The sequence below is a fragment of the Rhinoderma darwinii genome, chromosome 2 (genome assembly GCF_050947455.1).
Source record: "Rhinoderma darwinii isolate aRhiDar2 chromosome 2, aRhiDar2.hap1, whole genome shotgun sequence".
In the NCBI taxonomy this organism is placed as follows: Eukaryota; Metazoa; Chordata; class Amphibia; order Anura; family Rhinodermatidae; genus Rhinoderma; species Rhinoderma darwinii.
In genome coordinates this window covers 208,184,835-208,205,539 of record NC_134688.1, presented here as the reverse complement: position 1 = coordinate 208,205,539, position 20,705 = coordinate 208,184,835, and the positions used below count along the sequence as shown (strand labels likewise).

General features: G+C 38.4%; 1 protein-coding gene across 1 annotated transcript in view; it reads right to left on the bottom strand.

Annotated features, from left to right (window-relative positions):
* ABI3BP (ABI family member 3 binding protein) overlaps window positions 1-20,705 on the bottom strand; it is a 365,114-nt gene that overhangs the window by 77,920 nt on the left and 266,489 nt on the right. The window contains exons 30-36 of the mRNA XM_075852779.1: window positions 20,493-20,570; window positions 19,987-20,061; window positions 19,009-19,083; window positions 17,018-17,089; window positions 14,946-15,014; window positions 14,463-14,531; window positions 8,733-8,810 (exon numbers count right to left, since the gene is read on the bottom strand). Of these exons, the coding sequence (XP_075708894.1) occupies window positions 8,733-8,810; window positions 14,463-14,531; window positions 14,946-15,014; window positions 17,018-17,089; window positions 19,009-19,083; window positions 19,987-20,061; window positions 20,493-20,570 (516 nt within the window). The remainder of the gene's footprint in view (window positions 1-8,732; window positions 8,811-14,462; window positions 14,532-14,945; window positions 15,015-17,017; window positions 17,090-19,008; window positions 19,084-19,986; window positions 20,062-20,492; window positions 20,571-20,705) is intronic.

Genomic DNA, 20,705 nt, shown 5'->3' with positions numbered 1-20,705 from the left:
CTTTGTTCTATGGACTAGGAGATTTAATTTCATCTTCATTCTGTGAACTTTGAGGTTTCGTTTCTTTGGACACTAGACTCCAGAGTCAGAGGACTGGCGGGAAGGTGTCCTTGAGGAGATAGCTGATGTCGAATATCTAGGTCTAATAGTATACTTCCTTCCATCTCAGACCATTACCAGTAACCGGGGAGGTTGAGGGGGTAAATAGAACCCCACAAACACTTCCCTAAATTGCATTGTCGAGTCCCCGACAACAGGGGGATTGTAAAGGGAAGTGTCCATATATGTGTATATATATATATATATATATATGTATATATATATATATATATATGTGTATGTATATATATATGTGTATGTATATATATATATATATATATATATATATATATATATATAGTATGTATGTATACAGTGTGTGTGTATATATGTATATATATATATACACATATATATAATATATATGTGTATGTATAGTACATATAATGTATCATGAGCCAGGGCTGTAACTACAACAGCCCTGGTCATGAATACGGTTGGAAACAGAGCAGGACAATTAGCATGTCCCTGCTTTGTTAGGAAACCATGGAGACAAGGGATAGTTATCCCCTGTCTCCATTTCAAGTCTCCCGCGCACACGGACTGTCTCGTGCAGGCTCTCATGAGTCGGCTGGTGATACATTATCACCATGCCGACCCATGCTAGCCTGGGGCAAGCGCCACACTCCCTGCTGCGAGCGTACCGACAGGGTTAAATAGCCCTGCATCGGTACGCTCAGGAGCCGAGCTCAGGAGCCGAAGCTGAAGAAGATCAGCTGAGAGCTGCCTGCCGATTCTCACACACACACACACACACACCACCGACGGCTCAACTATTTCTCTCTCCTCCAAAGACCTGGGTTCCTGCTGCTGTCTCTGCTGCTCCACAAAGTCACGCTAAGTATCAAGTGTAGCAGCAGCTACACTTAACCCTGTCTCTCCCTGTCTCCTGCTGTAACCCTTGCTTCCCTGAGTTAACCCCTTGATCTCCCTGAGTACTGTCCCTACTGTCCCTGAGTTAACCCTTGCTTCCCTGAGTTAACCCCTTGCTCTCCCTGAGTCCCTACTGTCCCAGAGTTAACCCTTGCTTCCCTGAGTTAACCTCTTGCTCTCCCTGAGTAAGTTAATCCCTTGCTCTCCCTAAGTTAACCCTTGCGTCCCTGAGTTAACCCTTGTTGTCCCAGAGTCCCTGAGTTAACCCTTGTTGTCCCAGAGTCCCTGAGTTAACCCTTGCTGTCCCAGAGTCCCTGAGTTAACCCCTTGCTGTCCCAGAGTCCCTGAGTCAACACTCGCTGTCCTACAGTCCCTGAGTTAACCCTTGCTGTTCCCTGAGTTAACCCTTGCTGTCTGTTTTACACAGTAACCCATTCCCCTTGTTCCTCCTTATCCCGTATTAACCCTTAGTGTATAGGGAAAGTTATATTAGGAGGGAGTGGGATAGAGATAGAGAGCGTGTGAGAATCACAAGTAACTTATGTGTATTGTGTTGTAACGTAACTGTATTCTGTGTATGTTTATGTAAGTGGGTGGCGGTATAATATCTTGATACCGTGTTTATACTGTACGGTGATTAGTTACTGTATTATACATATGAGAGTGATTACTGTATGTTAATAAATATTACCTTTATTTACTATACGGTCTTATTCCCTTGAGTAGCCGCTAAAGCAATTAGATCGATGTTAGTATAAGGAAAAGGTAGGGGAACTAGGCATAACCCTAGTGACCCTAATTATAAAGGCGGTAGTAATAGTGGGTGCCACTAACCAGTGAATCCCGTTATTACTCCACCCCCTTTAACATAGGCTATCTATTAAGAGCTGCATTTATCATGTAGCACGATAGACCTGTGCATATAGGCAGCATAGGTTCTTCTAAAAAGGTGTAAAAATATTTGTCTACATGTTCTCATGGTACAAATGCTGCACTGTTTGCAGTGTTACAATTATCTAATTATTTACTTATTGAAATGGCCAAAGTAACATTAAATTATATAACTTTGCACAACAATACTAATCTGTAAACTGTGAGTCTGGAACGAGTGTGTATACACGTGGGACAAATATTTACAAATTGCCTTTTTCACATCTCCTTTTAGATACAAAATATTTGCTGAACTACCTTTTCCTAGTACTGGATTCCCCGGGATGAAGAACCAGTCTAAAAAATATGTTATTAGATCACCATTGTTATGTAACTACACAATACAAAGAAAGCCTGACATTTCCTATGTATGGTAAATTTATATAATACCACTGCTAAATCTTTTGGTTTGTTTGGAAATAACACTGGGTCCTGTAGTGTAAGGTTAAGCGCTGAAGAAAACCTTTGTGTATTGAGGAATTTAATGCAATATTGAAGCTGGAGATTTATTGTTCCAACAAGACTGCATTTTATAACTTGATGCTTTAAGCTCTTTTGGTGGAATTTATGAAGAGTCCCTGGGTCTCAGACATTTCAGCTCCAATTATACAGAGAGCTGATTTTATACAGAGGATCTCATAACGTAAGAAAAATGATTTACCATATGAAGAGACTTAACGGTTCTCTCTGGGTGTCGAGTACATAGTTTCTTCATCTCTGCATAGGTTAATGTCTTGTGAGAGCTGGCATTTTTTCATGTGAATGTTCCTATAATTGGTCTAAATCCATTCAGTACCTAGCTTATACAATTCTTTTATCTCATATGATATGATAATCCTTACTTATTTTAAATACGTCCTAATTTCTCCTAGGAATCTCTAATGACGTACACAGCTATTATTTCAGACACAGACTGACTATACATTAGCTCCCCAACAAAGCTCATTAAAGACCACTAATCATAGTGCTGTCACTGTTCATTAAAGTCACCTATAGGGAGAAAAGCAACTTTGTTTACTTCATAAAAATAGAGGGAAGTTAAAAGAAACCCCATAGCAAATATTTGACTTTCCCAGGTAAATTTGCCATTGACTGATTTTTTTTGCCCTGCAGCTACCGATGAATGGGTGTCCATGTAATACATAAATAGCCTGAGTCTGCCAGAGTGAGAACCGTTGCTTGTACACAGCTCTCTGCTCAGTATCATACAGGGGGACCTTGGGCTGGGGTTTATGGACAGGAGTAATCCCTTTGAAGGCTATGTAAATCTTTCATGGCTTTTTTTATGTAATGTGTGTGATTTGTGATTCTTAACTTTTTTCTAATATACATTTAATATAACTTTCATTTAGTTTCTACGCTGCAGCTTTTATGTATCCACCATACATAGAAGCTGCATAATGCTGCTCTAAGCCGAATCCGGCTCCTGTGTGCAGCTGACACTCAATGTGACTTTAATACCGCTCAAATCTAAGTTGATCAACTAAGGGTATTGGTTTTTCTGGTATTGTGTGTCAGAGGCACATAGGAGCCGCTGTCAGCCGAGCCGTCAGTCCAGCTCACTGATGGATTCCGCTTATAGCAGCGTTATGAAGCTTCTATGTATAGAGAATACATAGAAGCTGCAGTGCAGAAACAAAATACAATATTTAATAAATGTATATTAGAATAATTTTAAAGATCATAAAACACATACATTACATAAAAAAATAAAATAAAATGCCATCAAAGGTTTACATAGCCTTTAAAGGGGTTTTCCAGTTCTAAGAAATTTATGGCCTATCCTCAGGATAGGCCATCAATAGCTCATTGGTCGGGGCCCGACTCCAGCACCCCCACCGATCAGATGTTTTGAATGGGCCGCAGCTTTGCCTTTATTTCCTTTACTGCTCACAGTGTAAATCACTGACACACGTGTAGCGGCAATTCAAAGTACTGCAGCCTTCTCCCAGTGAATGGGAGAAAGCTCTAATACTGTGAACCGCGCTACACGTGTGTCGGCGATTCACAGTGTAATCAATAAAAGAAATGAAGGGGAAGCAGCGCTCCTAGCAGCGTTGCGGCCCCTTCAAAACAGCTGTTCGGTAGGGGTGCTGGAAGTGGGACCCTGACAAATAAGATATTGATAGCCTATTCTGAGGATAGGCCATCAATTTCTTAGGACTCGAACACCCCTTTAAGTCAAGCTGAAGGCTGAAAGACGTGGAAAATAGGCTTCCTTTTTGTTTGTTTTGAACTTTTGCTATTGTGGTTAAGACTCTGCAAGAAGCCGTACTCTAAGGTATTATTAAATGGTTTAGTTCTTCTTCATTCATAGTGTATATACTTCTTGACACATTTTGACACACACATATACTTTAGTTAATATCTATTTCAATTAAAGCATTTGATCTAATTTTTTTACTGGAATTTTCATGCGGCCCTATCATCAGAGTGCAAGGAAATTATAAGCACAGCAGAGATGACATGAACCAGCTGTCTCTTGTGGTGCAAAGAACATACAGTGAGTGGGCTTTATGTAATATAAGAATATCTCTATGTGAACATAAATGAAAGATATACAGCAAAACTAGAAAGCATTTATGACAGTTAGAAAGTTATTTTCGTAGACTCTTGGCAGTAAATGTGATATATACATTATCCATTCCAGACTATTAGAAATGATTTACACAGAACATCAAACACAACTCATTATTTTATATAACATAAATTACTTAAATTCTGATAAGTATGGTCAGTAAAATGGTGTTCTGCTGCCAAAATAAAGTTCTGTTTCTAATTATTGCAAACTCTTGGTTTTGAAATACAGCTATATTTCCTATTTCAATATAATATACAGTATACTGTGCAAACATACAAAAACAATATAGTACTGCCAGAATTTATGGGGAATTTTGAGATGAAGCACATGCCATGTTGTCATTTGGTGCATGCTGTCATCTCTAGAGCACAATTTTGTAATACTTTAATGCTGGGGATGGGAATAGGTAGTAGGAAGAAGTAAGCTGGCTCCCGTTGTCTTACTCCCAGTAGTAACAAGAAGCAAAGTTTTTATTTTGATCCTGGTTCCCTTTCTATGGCTATTAACATAGGGCCCAACCCCTTTTGGCGCTGCTCAGACATTTTGTCTAATGTGACACAACATTCTGCACTAAAGGTCTTTGAAATCAGTGGTGCTTTGCGAGGATTTTTTTTTCAGAGTAACCAAAATCTCTGATTGGTACATCTATTTATCTATGGAAACATAGAATTTGACAGCAGAAAAGAACCTACAGGTCTATCCAGTCTGCCGTTTTTGTGTGTTTATTGTTATATACATATGCATCAATGTTTTTTTCTGGCTGTTTATTTTATAGTATCTATATATTCCACCCATGACTTTTTGTAATTCTTAACATTTTCAACAATAGCCATCATTCTTAAATGCTTTAACTGCATGTGCTCCCACGATAGCTGCTGGAAGACTGTACCATGGATCTATCACCCTTTCTGAAAAGAAGTTTATCCTTGTGTTACATTTCAGTCTTCATCCCTCTAATTTCAATATGTGCCCATTGTTTTAGAAACCCTGCTATTCTTCAAAATACTGCCTTTCTGTACTTTATTAATACCTTTTAAAAAAGTTAAATGTTTCTATGATAACACCTCTGTCGATTTCTCTCGAACCTGTACATCTATCTATCTATCTATCTATCTATCTATCTATCTATCTATCTATCTATCTATCTATCTATCTATCTATCTATCTATCTATCTATCTATCTATCTATCTATTATATATGTTCCCATCTATCTATCTATCTATCTATCTATCTATCTATCTATCTATCTATCTATCTATCTATCTATCTATCTATCTATCTATCTATCTATCTATCTATCTAATATATATGTTCCCATCTATCTATCTATCTATCTATCTATCTATCTATCTATCTATCTATCTATCTATCTATCTATCTATCTATCTATCTATCTATCTAATATATATGTTCCCATCTATCTATCTATCTATTATATATGTTCCTATCTATCTATCTATCTATCTATCTATCTATCTATCTATCTATCTATCTATCTATCTATCTATCTATCTATCTATCTATCTATCTATCTATCTATCTATCCTATATATTTCAATACAGCACCGCAGCTACTCCCTGCTGGCGATTTTATATCCAAAACCTGTTATTTGCTTAGTACTTTGTTAGCTTCTCCTCAGTTATCCTTGTTATCTGTGAGCAGGTTTTCTACATTACAACCTATAGTGTGTGATGATAATTATTCATGAAAATAAACCATGCTTAGGCAAGAGTAAGACCTCCTTGTACTTCAGTTCCCTTACTACCTGACCACAATGTTCTTTCCATCAGCTGCTGTTTTCCAGTGTTTGCTGTTAATCTGAAATTGTCATGGAAATACTTTATGGAACATGATTTTTTTTTAAAGGCATGAGAATGTTATTAAGATGTATGCTATATGGAAAAATATGTATGTATTAAACATTCTAATTGTAATCTGCAACTAGATTTGTTTCCTAGTAATCACTGGGAATATCACAAACATTCATTCAGGAGTGTGCAAATAAAATTATCCAAATTGCAAAAAGTTTGAGGATTGGTATAGTATAGTAAGTGATTATATGGTTCTCAACTAGCAAGTTAGCTAAAGTTTAGAACCTTATTACTTCGAGTTCTCCAAGTTAACTACCAATCAATGAACAATATGTGAAGATGATGGAATGAGGTGAGAAGTACAGGAACAAAGGCTTGTTTACCCATAACAAATCTTATTATGATGCGAATGAAGCAAAGTGATCGTAACAATAATAGCCCAATGTAAATACATAAAAATTATAATTATAGTTTGACAAATTGGTAAATGCATATGGTCATCCTAAAACAACTTTTCCTATTGAATTGCATTTCAAGTACAATCAAATTTGCATTGGAAATCAGTTCTAGTAAGTAAGTTGCTGTGATGCCAACTTTCAACTTATACTCATAATACATTTTGGGAGTGGGGGATTGGTGTTAGAGAAACTCAAACATGTAGACGGCCTTAAAGTGTATCTGTCATTAATTCTTTGAGGTTTGTTCAGTATAAGTTTATGAGAACATTTAGGTAAATTATATTTGTACTTTTTAGAACCTGTGTGCGGAGACGGCTGGACAATAACCATATTTTGATCCACATGCCAGTAAACATTAACTTTGCAAACAATGTATTATGATCCTATACTTCATCTTTGCCTCCAATTGCAATATCTAGTTCCTTCAAATTGTGATGACAGTTTGGTTCTGTTCACACTTGCATCTTTTCTTTTTTTTTTATCAGGCTTTAATTGCTCTTCGACAAAAAGCTATGTAAAAATGGAAGTCATGATGCCAGTGGGAAAAGAGTCTTAGACCACAAGTTCATTAATTTGTTTGCATTATATTAAAGTGGACCTTTTAATGAGAATTCATGTTTTATAAATTTCTGATCAGTGGGGGTCCGACCTTTGGGACCAATCCTGATAATAAAGGTGCTGCTGTGCTGGTTTAGTGCTGCAGCCCCTTCACTGTTTTTCAAGAGAATTGGGCCGTGTTGCAGTTGCCTGTACAGATGATGTTTTCCTAACAATATGCCATCTTTTTATGAGATGGGATTAACCCTTTAACCAGAAACAACCCAAAAACAGCAGGCAGTACTACATAACACAGCAATGTCTAGGGAATTGACCGTACAACCTACTATGTTCATTATATTAGTTTATTTAACAAGAGAAAATTAGGTGAGGAGCACATTTTACTCCTCTCCTCTGTATTCATTTCATTGGCAAAGCTTGTGAAAAAACTCAGGAGCAAACTAAGAAAATCTTCTGCATGCCCATGGAAGTCCAAAATTTAGAGGGGTAATCCTTCTCCCTTGGGATTTTTATGAGCCAGCTACTGTTAAATATTTCATGAACTGTGCTAATGATAGACAGTACAGAGAAATATTTTAATTTTGCACAGACAGAAGAAACTGAGTATTCTGGATGTACTGTCCACCAGAATGAACTAAATTAATTTACATATTGAGTGCAGTGATACCAAGTTATTTTGTATTCTTTTTTATTAAATCAGTCTAATCTGTACATAGGGAGTATATATTGTGCTGCCTGCTGTTTTTGGTGACCTGTCTGATTTAAGTGTGAAATTACCGGATATCTGCCTATTATGTGTACGTGCATATTTATAGACAAATACATTAGTCATGCAGGGAGGTTAATTAACTTTTTTACTAAAAACTAGCCTTGGGCTTGGGTGGTTTATAATTAGAGTCAGATTACTAGAAAATGTCAAATACTAAATTTTTTACAAATGTTCAGATTATGTTGGTGAAGTATAAAGACCATAGAGATGATAAAACATAAAGGTAGAATATTTGTTATTTTTAAAGGAATTACAGTTAACTTAATCTACACATGGACATTGAGAATATTTACCTTAACAATTTTAGATGGACATAGTAAAATAGTTAGAAAGTTTGGAAAAATACACGAGTTCATCTTCTAATCTATTATCCTACATTACTGATCCAGAGGAAGAAAAACAACCCCATGAGGCAGAAGCTAATTGTCCTCGCTTTGGTGGAAAATTCCTTCCTCCTATCAGAATAAATCTCTGCATCAGCTACCCCTGCCCAGTAATCTAGTACCCATAACTTGTAATATTATTACTTTCAAGAAAGGCATCCAGAATCCTTTTAAACTATATCAAAGAATTGACTATCATATCATCCTGCGACAGAGAGCTCCATAGTTTCACTTATAGTAAAGTATCCCAAGCTCATGGACAAATTACCTGGTATTGTGCCAGGCAGCCAGTTGAACTCCCCAGTAGGTCTTGATCTTATTGGTCCCTGAGTTGTCCCATTATGTGCTGAAGGAAAAACAGTGAAAAAAAAGAACTGCTTGAGTTCTACACATGGCCATTACTTAAAGTGGCTATAGATGTAAAGATTATCTTCAACATCTTAAATTATTTGATGGTTTGTTAGAGGAGTTGTCCAGTGAGATAAAAATTGATGGCCTATCCTCAGGATAGGCCATTAATATCTGATCGGTTGCAATCTCTGCACCCCCGCCGATCAGCTGTTTGAAGGGACAGCGGTGCACCCGCAAGCACTGCTTTCCCTTCAATGCTTACCCTGTTCCATAATGTAAAATGGCATCACATTTGTATTGGCGGTTCACAGTATTACAGCTTCCTACCATTTATCTCTCCGGACAACATACACACATCTCTGACAATATTATGATAATAGCAGAAGAGCTATAATATTTTCTAATGAAGATTAGAAAATAAAAATGAGCGTCTCATTAGTTATGGGCAACATGATTATTTCCCTGAAAAAAAATTTCATTTTTATTAAAGGGAAGGGAACTGTCAGAGCAGCTTTATAATTGTCTTTGTGTGCTACCGCACGTACATACTGGCTTCAAAAGAATGCAATGGAACGGAATGAAAAGTGATCAAAAAGTCAATCGATATAAAAAGAAAAATGTTATAGCTCTCAGAATATGGCAACAGAAAACTTTTTTTTTTTAAACAAATAGCTTTATCCATACATATTTCAGTAGCAGTGACACGCCCCCTTGCCTGTTCGAATGAAAAGACTGCAATCGCACACTTTCTCATGCTGTGGCACTGTCCATATCTGATTGGACAGTGTCACAGCCATAGTAACATGCCCCCTTGCCAGTACACGCCCTGTTGACTGTTCAGGGGGTTATTTAAATATCGGGCGCCAAATATAACGGCACCGATATCTAAATAACGGTGGGAGGAAAAGTCAGGTTTGTGAATAGACATTCTGCTTTCAAGGAGTCTAATCAGAAGGAGTACAGTGTGGAGAAGAAGTTCTAAAATTGGGCTGTAATTTTGCAAGGGTCAGCAGTTATAGTACCTGACTTTTCCGGAGATTTTGCCCCCCAACCTTGACGCCTTGGAGGCCGAGATCTCTGAAATAGAGGTTCAGGAGGCCATCAGGGATGTGAAGCCTTCCAAATCCCCTGGCCCAGACGGGTTTTCCCCACTATATTACAAAAAACTTTCCTTATTATTAATCCCACATTTAGCCCAACATTTTAATGCCCTTAGATCAGGCACCACACCCTTTCCAACCGCCCTTGCAGCCCACATTGCAATGATACCCAAACCACATAAAGACCCACTCCTTATTGATAACTACAGACCTATATCCTTGTTAAATACTGACATTGAACTTCTGGCGAAAATATTGGCGACTCGAATCAACAGCTTCCTTGACGCGATTGTCCATGTGGACCAGACTGGCTTCGCTCCGGGCAGAATATCTAGCGACTGCACCAGATGAGTTACATCCTTGACTCATATAGCACGTAAAAGAAACCTGGCTTCAATGATCCTCTCACTGGACATTCAAAAGGCCTTGGACACGGTCTCCTGGTCCTACATGCCCTTCGCCTTGGGGAAGTGAGGCTTCTAACAACACTATAGGTCCTGGCTGCATGCCTTCTATTCTACCCCAACAGCCAAGGTTTGTTATGTAGGTTATCAATCCACTCCCTTTAGAAATTGACCGTGGTACGAGACAGGGGTGGCCCCTCTCCCCTATCTTATTTATTCTGGCACTTGAACCCTTGGCTATGATGATCCGCCGAAATCCGGACATTAAGGGATTGGTACTGGCGGGCTTGCACCACAAACTATTCCTCTTTGCCGATGACATGCTGATAATACTTTCTCACCCCATTGCCTCCATTCCCACAATAACGACCACCCTCTCTGATTTTGCCTCTATATCTGGGCTCACTATAAACCCTGCTAAGTCTGTAGCACTAAATATTAATCTTTCCCCGTGGTCTTACATTCACTTCATAGCCTCTTCTCTTTTCAATGGGCTAAACAGTCATTGGAATACCTGGGAATCCACCTTACCCCATCTTACGACCAATTATCCCTCCCCTACTCCGTTTCTTACATTTCTCGCTACAGTCATGGAAAACTATGACTCTTTACTGTATTGAGCGAATACGTGCGGTTAAAATTATATTCCTCCCCAAAATTTTATACTTGTTCCAAACCCTACCAATTAAAGTTCCGCCACACATACTATGTCCCCTTCAGAACCGTATTTTCTCCTTTGTCTGGCATGGCACAAGTCCTAGGATATCCAGGTCCACCCTATATTCATCGAAACATGACAGAGGCCTTGGCGCCCCTAATATCTCTAAATACTAACGGCTATGATAGCACCCCTGACCAATCTTCACACCACCACAAATATGCCTCTTTGGGTATACCTGGATATCCCAGAGGTATCAACTAGTCCCATCCAATCTTTACCTAGGACTGCCCCCTCTACGCTGTAACCACCTGACACTCCTCCACACAAATTTTCTATCAGTATGGGATAGATAATATTAAGTATTCTAACAAACTGATCTCCCCACATTTGCCCCTCATCTTTCTATGGCATAATCCCCATTTCTCCCCAGATGCAGACAACTATTAGGCCTTTAAATGGTGGTGGTCCTACGGTTTCTTGAGGGGAGCACCACCTCCTCTCACCCACGCATTCTCTGATTCTCTCGTTCTGTGATCTACAAAGCTCTGAAAAGATCCCCAGCAAGAAGTTATTCCGCTATCTGCAACTAAAGAACTGGGTATCATAACTCTTCAGCAACAAAGCTGAAACTGACCCTTACTCTCAGTTCGAGAGAATCTGCAAAACATGCCCGACCTCTAGAGGTATAATTTCCATACTATACAAATGTCTCATCAGTATTCCCCCTCCTGCTGCTTATCTATATGTTGATAAATGGCATTGGGACTTGGAGACAACAATTGAAATAGCAGATTGGGAAGCTATTTGGGGCACAGTCTCGCACTTCTCCATCAACACAACAATTATGGAATCGGCATATAAAGTCATGATGTGGTGGTAATTAGTCCCTAGCTGGATTGCACACGCATTTCCTACCTATCCTGCCACCTGTTTCCATGGTTGCCCCTCACCCGTTGACATGTACCACAAAGCTCACCAGTTTCTGGAGCCAAGTATTTGGCCTCATCCAAAGCCTATTTGGTATAATCCTTTGAAAAGATCCCAAAACGAACACTTTTTCATCTCAAACCTCCTCAGCTCACTCACCCACAATTTCAACTATTTTCCTACATTATCCTAGCAGCTAAAATAACCATAGCCCATTATTGGAAAAAACATTCAGTCACATTTGATGAAGTCAAATCAAGTAAGGGTATGTTCACACGCTTAGCAAAAAATGTCTGAAAATACAGAGCTGTTTTCAGAGAAAACAGCCTCTGATTTTCAGGCGTTTTTGAAGCTGAAAATGAAACTTCTTTTAATTTGGAGCTTCTTTTGAGGCTTCTTTTCAGGTTTCTGTTGAGGAGTTTTTCATAGTGTTCAATGGCAAATCAGCTGCACAAAACGCCTCAAGAAGTGACATGCTACTTCTTTTTACGAAGCGTCTTTTTACGCTCCGTTTTTTAAAACAGCGGCATAAAATACATCCCGTATGAACTAAATGCTGTTTTTCCCATTGATTTCAATGGGCAGATGTTTGTAGGCGTTCAGCTTCTGTTTTTCAGGCATTTTTCGAGGCGTAAACGCCCCGAAATACGCCTGAAAACACTGCGTGTGAACATACCTTGAGGATAAGAAGCTCACCAGCATTTTACTTGATAGGAACGCGAAGTTTGAGAAACTTTGGCGTCCCTGGACCAACTACGCTTACCCACATCTATCCACCACCCTGATTATTGAATTGTTTTTCCCAGCTCTCAGACCGACCTACACACCCATCCTTTCCCTCATCCTTCTTTTTTCTACCACCGCTTTTTTTTGCTTTCTTGTTATTCCCATTGCTTATTGTTATCACTTGTTAATACTATGTTTTGACCAGGACATTGTGTTACCTGCTCACGGTTCTTTGTTGTATCATACGATGCTCATTCTTTATTGAAACTATGTACTAATTCAATGCATACATTGTTTGCATGTACTTATTTATTTTTGTTACAAAACTTTAATACAAGTTATTGAATTAAAAATGCAAGCAAAATCTGCAGCAAATCTGCACTGTGTGAATAAGGCCTAAGGGTGCACTTGTATTTCTGCAGTGTAAACATACACTATGGAAAACTTTAGAATGTATGTAGAATGTATATCCGCAATGTGTTGCAGAATATTTTTCCCATAGGCATACATTGTAGTTTTCCCGCAGCGTATTCTTACTCTGTGGAAAACAATGCAAGTACACCACGTGTGAGCGCACCCTAACAGTTAATGAAGAGTAAGGGTGTTTAAACTAAAACAGAAAAGTAATTTCCTACTGTTCCTGCAATGGGGTACAATGAGAGGCAACAACAATTCTATTACAAGTTTATTACAAACGCCTTTCATTTTTCATCAAAACAAACGCTTTGTAAATAAAAGTCAGCCCAGTAATCGACTAATTACCGCGGATCCAGCTTCTCTAACCCCCAGTGATTAGCTGTCATCGCCTGTAGAAGCCATGATATTACATGCCAGCCATAAAAACAAGAAAACATTGAATGGGTATGATCATAGTTCTTATGTACTTTAAAGGGGTTTTCCCGTCTTGGACATTTATGGCATATCCAAAGGATATGCCATAAAAGTCAGATATATGCGGATCCCACCTCTGGGACCCGCACCTATCTCTAGACCGGGGCCCCCTAAACCACGTTTTAGCTTACTCAACTCCGCTGCCTCCCGCCACTTCCTTGTTAGGTGGTCGGGAGTTACGGAAACAGCCGAGTGCTCGCTGAGCTATGCTGTTTCAGTAACTCCCATAGATGTGAATGGGAGTTACTGAAACAGCGTAGCACGGTGAGCTACGCTGTTTCCAGAACTGAGTAGCTACGGATACAGCGTAGATAGCTGTGCTACGCTGTTTCCATAACTCCCATTCTTTTCTATGTGGGTTACGGAAACAGCATAGCTCAGTGATCTCGGCTGTTTCCGTAACTCCAAACCACCTAAGCAGGAAGTGGCTGGAAGGCAGCAAGAGCCGAGTAAGCTAGAATTAAGTTTAGGGGGCAACGTTCTAGAGATAGGTGCGGGTCCCAGAGGTGGGACCTGCATCTATCGGATTTTTATGGCATATCCTGTGGATATGCCATAATTCTCGAAGATGGGAAAACCCCTTTAAGGGTGATAAAATTTGGTGGGCAATTTACCTATTTATTAGCATGAACTGCCTGCAGACGTGTTATGAATCTAACAGTAAAAAAAATAAAATCTGATATTCAGAGTTAGACTGGAATATTTTAAGTGGAACGCTTTTTATACCAGCAATGTTCCAAATACCTACAGAATCTATTTTCGAACATGTAGAACAACAGCTCTTTAATTTAAAGGAGGAAGCTGTCTAAAGATATTAAAAGTAGAAAAAAAATATGATAAAAAATAAATAAATATAAATGAAACAAACATACATAACATAAAGATCGCACACAGAGGAATTACATATGGTGGCACAAAAGAAACATTGAAAAAATTACCAGGAGGTCTAGTCCGTGGTCTGAGTGATGTTTTGGGCCTAGAAGAGCTATGCTGCAATCGGTATGGCACTGAAAATAGAAAGACAATTTCCAATTAATGAACAATATATTTCAGTTAGGAAATTAGGGATGCTATGATAAGACCTTTATATGGCCATGCAGTTCATTGCAGTAAGATTGTGCTGATGATGGAATGTTGCTTCTGAAATGGAAATGGATTTTTAATGGTAAAAGAAAAAATGATGATTAGATTTTTTCCCCAGAATGGTTGAAGAAAATGGCGGCATGCTGCCAGCATAAAAGCAGGATGATGATGAAACAAAGATCTTGGTGATTAAAGCAATACATTTTATCCATAGAATGAATGCGAAACAGCTTGCAGGTTTCAAGTATGACCACGCAGCATGTCAACTATGCAGGATGGAGGCGACTGACTTTTACAAGAGAAATAAGCTATTCACAAAAGGTTGTATCTGTTGTTACCCAACGTAGTAGCATAAATCACGTGTGGATGTTTAGATTTAGTAGGATCCTTGGGAGCGCCTGTAGAAGCTGATAAGAAATAATTTCAGTTTCTAAACATACATTCATGTAATTTTGAGGTACACTTGTAAAACAACGAAAGAATCTGAACAAATACACTAGTTCTAGTACTATTAGTGCTCTAAGGCTGGGTTCACATATTGCACGTTTATATTGCGATTTGAACTGTTTTGGAGAAAAAAACCATCTACAAACGCATAGATTTTTGTAAAAACGCATGCGTTTTTTAATTACCCATGTGTTCCCGACCTTCTAAGAGGACATTGCAGGCCATGTGACGCTGTAGCTTGTGATTGGCTGCAGTGGTCACATGGGATGCAACGTCATCCCAGGAGTCCGGACTGCAGGAAGGAGGAGAGAGTTCTGGGTAAGTATGATTTTTTTTTCCGAGTTGCGATTTTTGCGGTGGAATCGCTTGGATTCCGCTGCAAAAGTCGCAGCACATGGCTTTCTGTTGTGGGTTTTGCATTCCCATTGAATTCAATAGGGAAAACCCGCGACAGAAAAGCATGTCAATTTATGCTGCGTTTTCGTTGATTTTCTGATGCCTTCCGTAGCGGAAATTCAGTTCGAAAAACCGCACCACAATCGTGCGGTTTTTCGGACGATATATTCTACGGATTCCAGGTTGGATACGCTGCGTGATTTTTACGCAGCGTATACAACCCGTGGGAACCTGGCATAAGGGTATGTTAACACACAATAGACTGAAAATTCTTTTCATCCAGTTGAATGGGGTTGGTTCCGCAGCATTTTTATAAACCCAGTTTAGATGTATGAAACAGTCACAGACCTTTCTATAACTAATTTGCAATATATGACTATACCCTTATAGTCTTAGCTGTATGGTTTGACTAGAACCAATTTGCCCTCATGATGATGTGTTCATGTAAAATGGGAAGAAACCAACAACACATGATTTTTAAATGAAGGCTGTCTCAGTATTCCAATAACAGGACAGGCACCGCACATAAGAATTGTCTCGATCATTTTAATGTAGTGAGAATAGCATAGATCAATGTACACAGTCAGTTTTTTATGTACTACAATATACATAGTTTTCTATGTACTACACTGTACAAAGTTTTTGTATGTTCATGGAGCTGTTTTTATTTATAATGTCTGTGTCTTGGTGTTTTAAAAACTGCAATTTTTCACAGATCTCCAGCTTGTAAACCATTAGTGCGACCAGACATTACATTAAAGGGTTTGTCCACTACCGGACAACCGGATAGGTCATAAGTATATGATCGGTGGGGGTCCGACACCCGGACCCTGAAATGATCAGCTTCTCTGGCTGCCTTCTGGCACCGGTCGTCCATGCTGGAAGCAGGGGACTTCTGCCAAAGAATAACGGCTGAGATGCAGTACTACAGCTCTGCTCCTATTCAAATGAATAAGGGCAGAGTTGCAGTTCGGCAGCACGCCTGCTATGCAATGTACGGAGCCAACTGCTTACGGCTCCGTACATTGCATATTGTGCAATGACATCTGGTGCCTGCAGACAGCCGAAGCAGCTTATTGGTGCGGGGTCCAGGTGTCGGACCCGCACCGATGATATACTGATGACCTATTCGGTGGATAGGTCATCAGTTGTCCGGTAGTGGACAACCCCTTTAAAGTCTATAGTAAAAAATCAAATGCACTACACACAGTTGCATTTTGGTTTGTGGTGTTTTTGTGGCAGTTTTGTGGTCAGTGGTGTTTTTTTTCCAAACGCAGCATGCTCTGGGTATGGCGTTTTATCAGACGTTTTTCCCATAGGCTTCTCGATAGGACTTCAAAAATGCCATAAACAAGCATGTACAAAATAACACTAAATGAAAAATGCCTCCAAAAACGTTGCTAAAAAACACCTTAAAAAATGAATGTTACATTTTAATAATGCTAGTGTTTTTAGAAGAGATTTTTAATGCTGTCTAAATTGCCAGAAAAATTCTGTGTGTGAAAGAGGCCTTAACACTATAGAGATATTGAGAAGAAATTAAATAAAACACATATAAATGCATTACCAGGTTTTGCATGAGTCCGAGAAGTTGGTTTGGGTTTTTTGGTTATTTGAGTTGAAACCTTTTGCGTTGGAACTGTAAAAAAACCCAATTAGATCTCTTTTTTACTACTGAAAACAAGGTTTCTCAACTAGAGTAAGAAATCAAAGAATGAGCTGCAAATTTCAGTGCTATGATTTCGTTATATTAGCCATGGAATGATCACAGGGATGGAACATATTAATAATGAACTGTTATTGCATGATCATCAGTTAGCTACAGTTATGTGAAACAAAATTCTATAAACATCTGGATTTATTACAATAGGTGTCAGATTATAACGGAGAAAAAGCCATACTAGACCGGCAACAGTGGCTGATAAAGTTTTCAAAGAAAGAGAAGTCTTTTAATACAATATGTTCGTTCTTTCAAACTTTGACATATGGATATATACACGTGTATGGCCACATTCAAAGGGTTTAAATGACAGGATGAAGGTATGTGCGGTTTGGTTTAACTTGTATGTAAAGGTCTGTTCACATCAGCTTTATTTCATAATTTCCTTTGCAGCTTTCCGTCGGAGGAAACGATGATCGGAAAGCCAAACGGAAACCATAGCTTCCGTTTTGCATTACCATTGATTTCAATGGTAATGCTTCGGTTGCAGTTGGTTTCCAGTTGCTTCCGTTTCGTTAAGTTTAAGTTTTTTTTCGCAGAAACAATAGCGTAAAAGAACGGGAACAGTAAAAAGTGAGCATGATCTTCCAACATCTAAACTACTGTATATTTTCCAAACAATGGTCAGCAACAACAAACTGTATGTGTCCATGTATCTTTTTAGTGGTCTATTAAGTCCTGCATTAGGACCAATAATTTCATCCAGAGTATATTTTCTGGAACATCTGATTAAAATACAATCAACCCTAGATTATTTTAGAGATGGCAAGAATTACTGTATATGTAGTATATAAGACACGCTACACCATTGGTTTCCAAAATTGCTGGAAGTAGATAGCTTGAGGTATGCACGTTTAACTATAAGAACCTGTGTACAATATGTGATGAGAAATCTTAGCTGGATGGACCGATGACAAAGAAAAGCTATTATGAGAATGAAAGCCATTTGGGATTACTACACTGATGGGGAAGCACAGATTACTCATACTATATTACAGTATATGTTAGTAGATTAGTGTACAGATAAGCCGAACACATTTTCGCAATGGACCAACGCAGACCGAACTACAGAACAGCACGCTTATTATTGATGGATAGATAAAGTAATCTAAATCTGGATATATATGGAAACAATTACGTTGAAGAAGACAGGCAGGGAAATAGCAGCTCAGGATCTAGCACAAATAGTAGTCACTTGACTCTAGACAGGACTTCTTGTTAATGGTCAAGTGCCAAATAGCTAAACTAAACATTTTACTGTCTCCAGGATTAGTGCAACTGCATAGGAACACCAGTATTTTTGCTTCATAAAAAGTATAGGGGCATTTTCCCAGTATACTGAGTAAATAAAATATAAAAGGAAACTTTTAAATAAAATAGAATTTATAGAATAGATTATACAGTGGTCCCTTCATGCAGTATAGCATTATTCCATTTTTTCCTTACCAGTATAATCAAAAAGCTTTAGTTCCTTATTTTTTTTTCAATTATAATATTAATTTAGGATTTGTTCACACTGAAGTCATGGTTCAGTTTTCCCTTGCCCCTGATGGGCAGAATAGCATTGTCTACAGCACTATTCTGCTCTATATTAAAAAAAGCAGAAACATAATGGACCCATTTTGAGTCAATAGGATGGATCCCTTGCAAAATACATTAAACCAGAATCCATCATATCCATCATGGATCCTGTAGAAACTGAACCGATGACACCAGTGTGAACAGGGTCTAATGCTGCATTTATTGTTTGCCTATAAACATTCCTATTTTCTAGCCTCCCGATTGGATCAAGCAATAGAAAATATGAACAGCACAACTGCTGTAGTTAAAATCATTACCAGGCTTTGAACGAGGAGGACTTTCAGGCTTTTGTGTAGTTGTGGGCTGATAAGGTCTTTGTGTTGTGTTAGGAACTGAAAGATATAACACATTTAGTAGCGGTAGCTGTTCAATATAAGCAGTGTAATGTTCACGAGATACTATAATGCATATTCTAGTGTAGCAAGAATATGTCTGTGTAGTCCAATTATATTTCTTACATTTGAAGTCTAGAAAGGTAAGACGATCCTATATGTATTGTCTAATCTAGGGAAGATAAATAATTAAATGGGTTTGTCCCACAAAGACAACCCCTTTATAAGTAGTATCTAGCCCAGTGAGAAGCTGATTGCCACGGGTTCAGCTTCTTTAACCCTTGGCGATGTTGCCCAGGGAGGCAGAATCTGGTTATTTCCCATGCAGCAACTGCTAGTATTACAAGGTGGCCATTCAAATGTAATACATGACCAGGCTGTGTCCGCTAGGGTAAAAGCCGCACTTTGTGAGTGGCTCTTCACTCTTTGTGAGCAGCTCTCCACTCTGGCTCATAGAATGTGGAAGGGGAATAGTCAATCGAACAAACCCTTTAAAATTTATTATTAGAGTAATGTTAGCAAGTTATAATTGTCTTTTGCTTGGGATTTTATTAACTTGGCTTGACAAAGCCTGGCATATATTATAGGAGTAGGAAGGTTTATTGTGTAGTTACAAACATAAACACATATAAGTGCCATTTATGAGGAATAGGTGCTAACTTCATCTTTAAACTCAGTTTTTAACATTGTGAAACTTCACAGGGATGCTTAGAGGTTCATGTAAGTTAATGGGATCTGCAACCTTCCTATCCTAAGAGCAAAGCGCTTTCTGGACCTCGGAATGCTGTCACAGAATAATGGTAGTAGTACTAATGAAATCAGTGCGTGCTCTACATGGCAATAAAACCATTCTTGATGTGGTCATTGCAAATATTCAGTCAATAAACATGAAAGGCTCTTTACCCAAAGGTACATCTGGTTCTTCAAAGATCTGAAGACTAATAAAATGTATAGGTACTCTCTGTGTTGATTTTGGAGCTGTGATGGAGAATAAAACAAAAATGACTATGGCACAAGAAATGTACATTTTTGGCTAATAAGAAGCTTTTAACAAAATTAAAGCAACAACCTAGAGCTCTGGACACTTCACAATATTATTGATAGCCTTTGAAGAGTGTCAATTTAATAACTGAGCGAATACTAACAGATGATTAGTTTACTAAACTCCTCACAAATACATCAAACATTGTTCTACCTAAACCATATAATAAGTGAAAAAAAAAAGCCTAACAACCCCTATGAATCGAAAATTGAGTGCTAGAAGTTGCTTTTTCAAGACCCTGAGGGGTTCACCCATTACGGCAGGTAGGAAACTGTATCTAATAATACTAAATAATAATAATGATAATAACAACAACTTCATTGTATCTTCATTTTCATCCATAAACAGTGAACAAAAGCTCAATTACCGGGTTTTGAGTGTAAAATTTTATTTGACTGAGTTGTTTTAGGAATAAGAGGTGAGCTGGTTTGTGCCTCAGTCTTTTCTGGAATGTAAATAAAAGAACAGATGTTATAAACTTTTCTCTGTAAAACAATAGGAATAAAAATCCATTATATGATCATTCACTAGTAGAAAGGAATGAATTGCGAATGCGATAAAAGACTGGAATAGGCAGGCA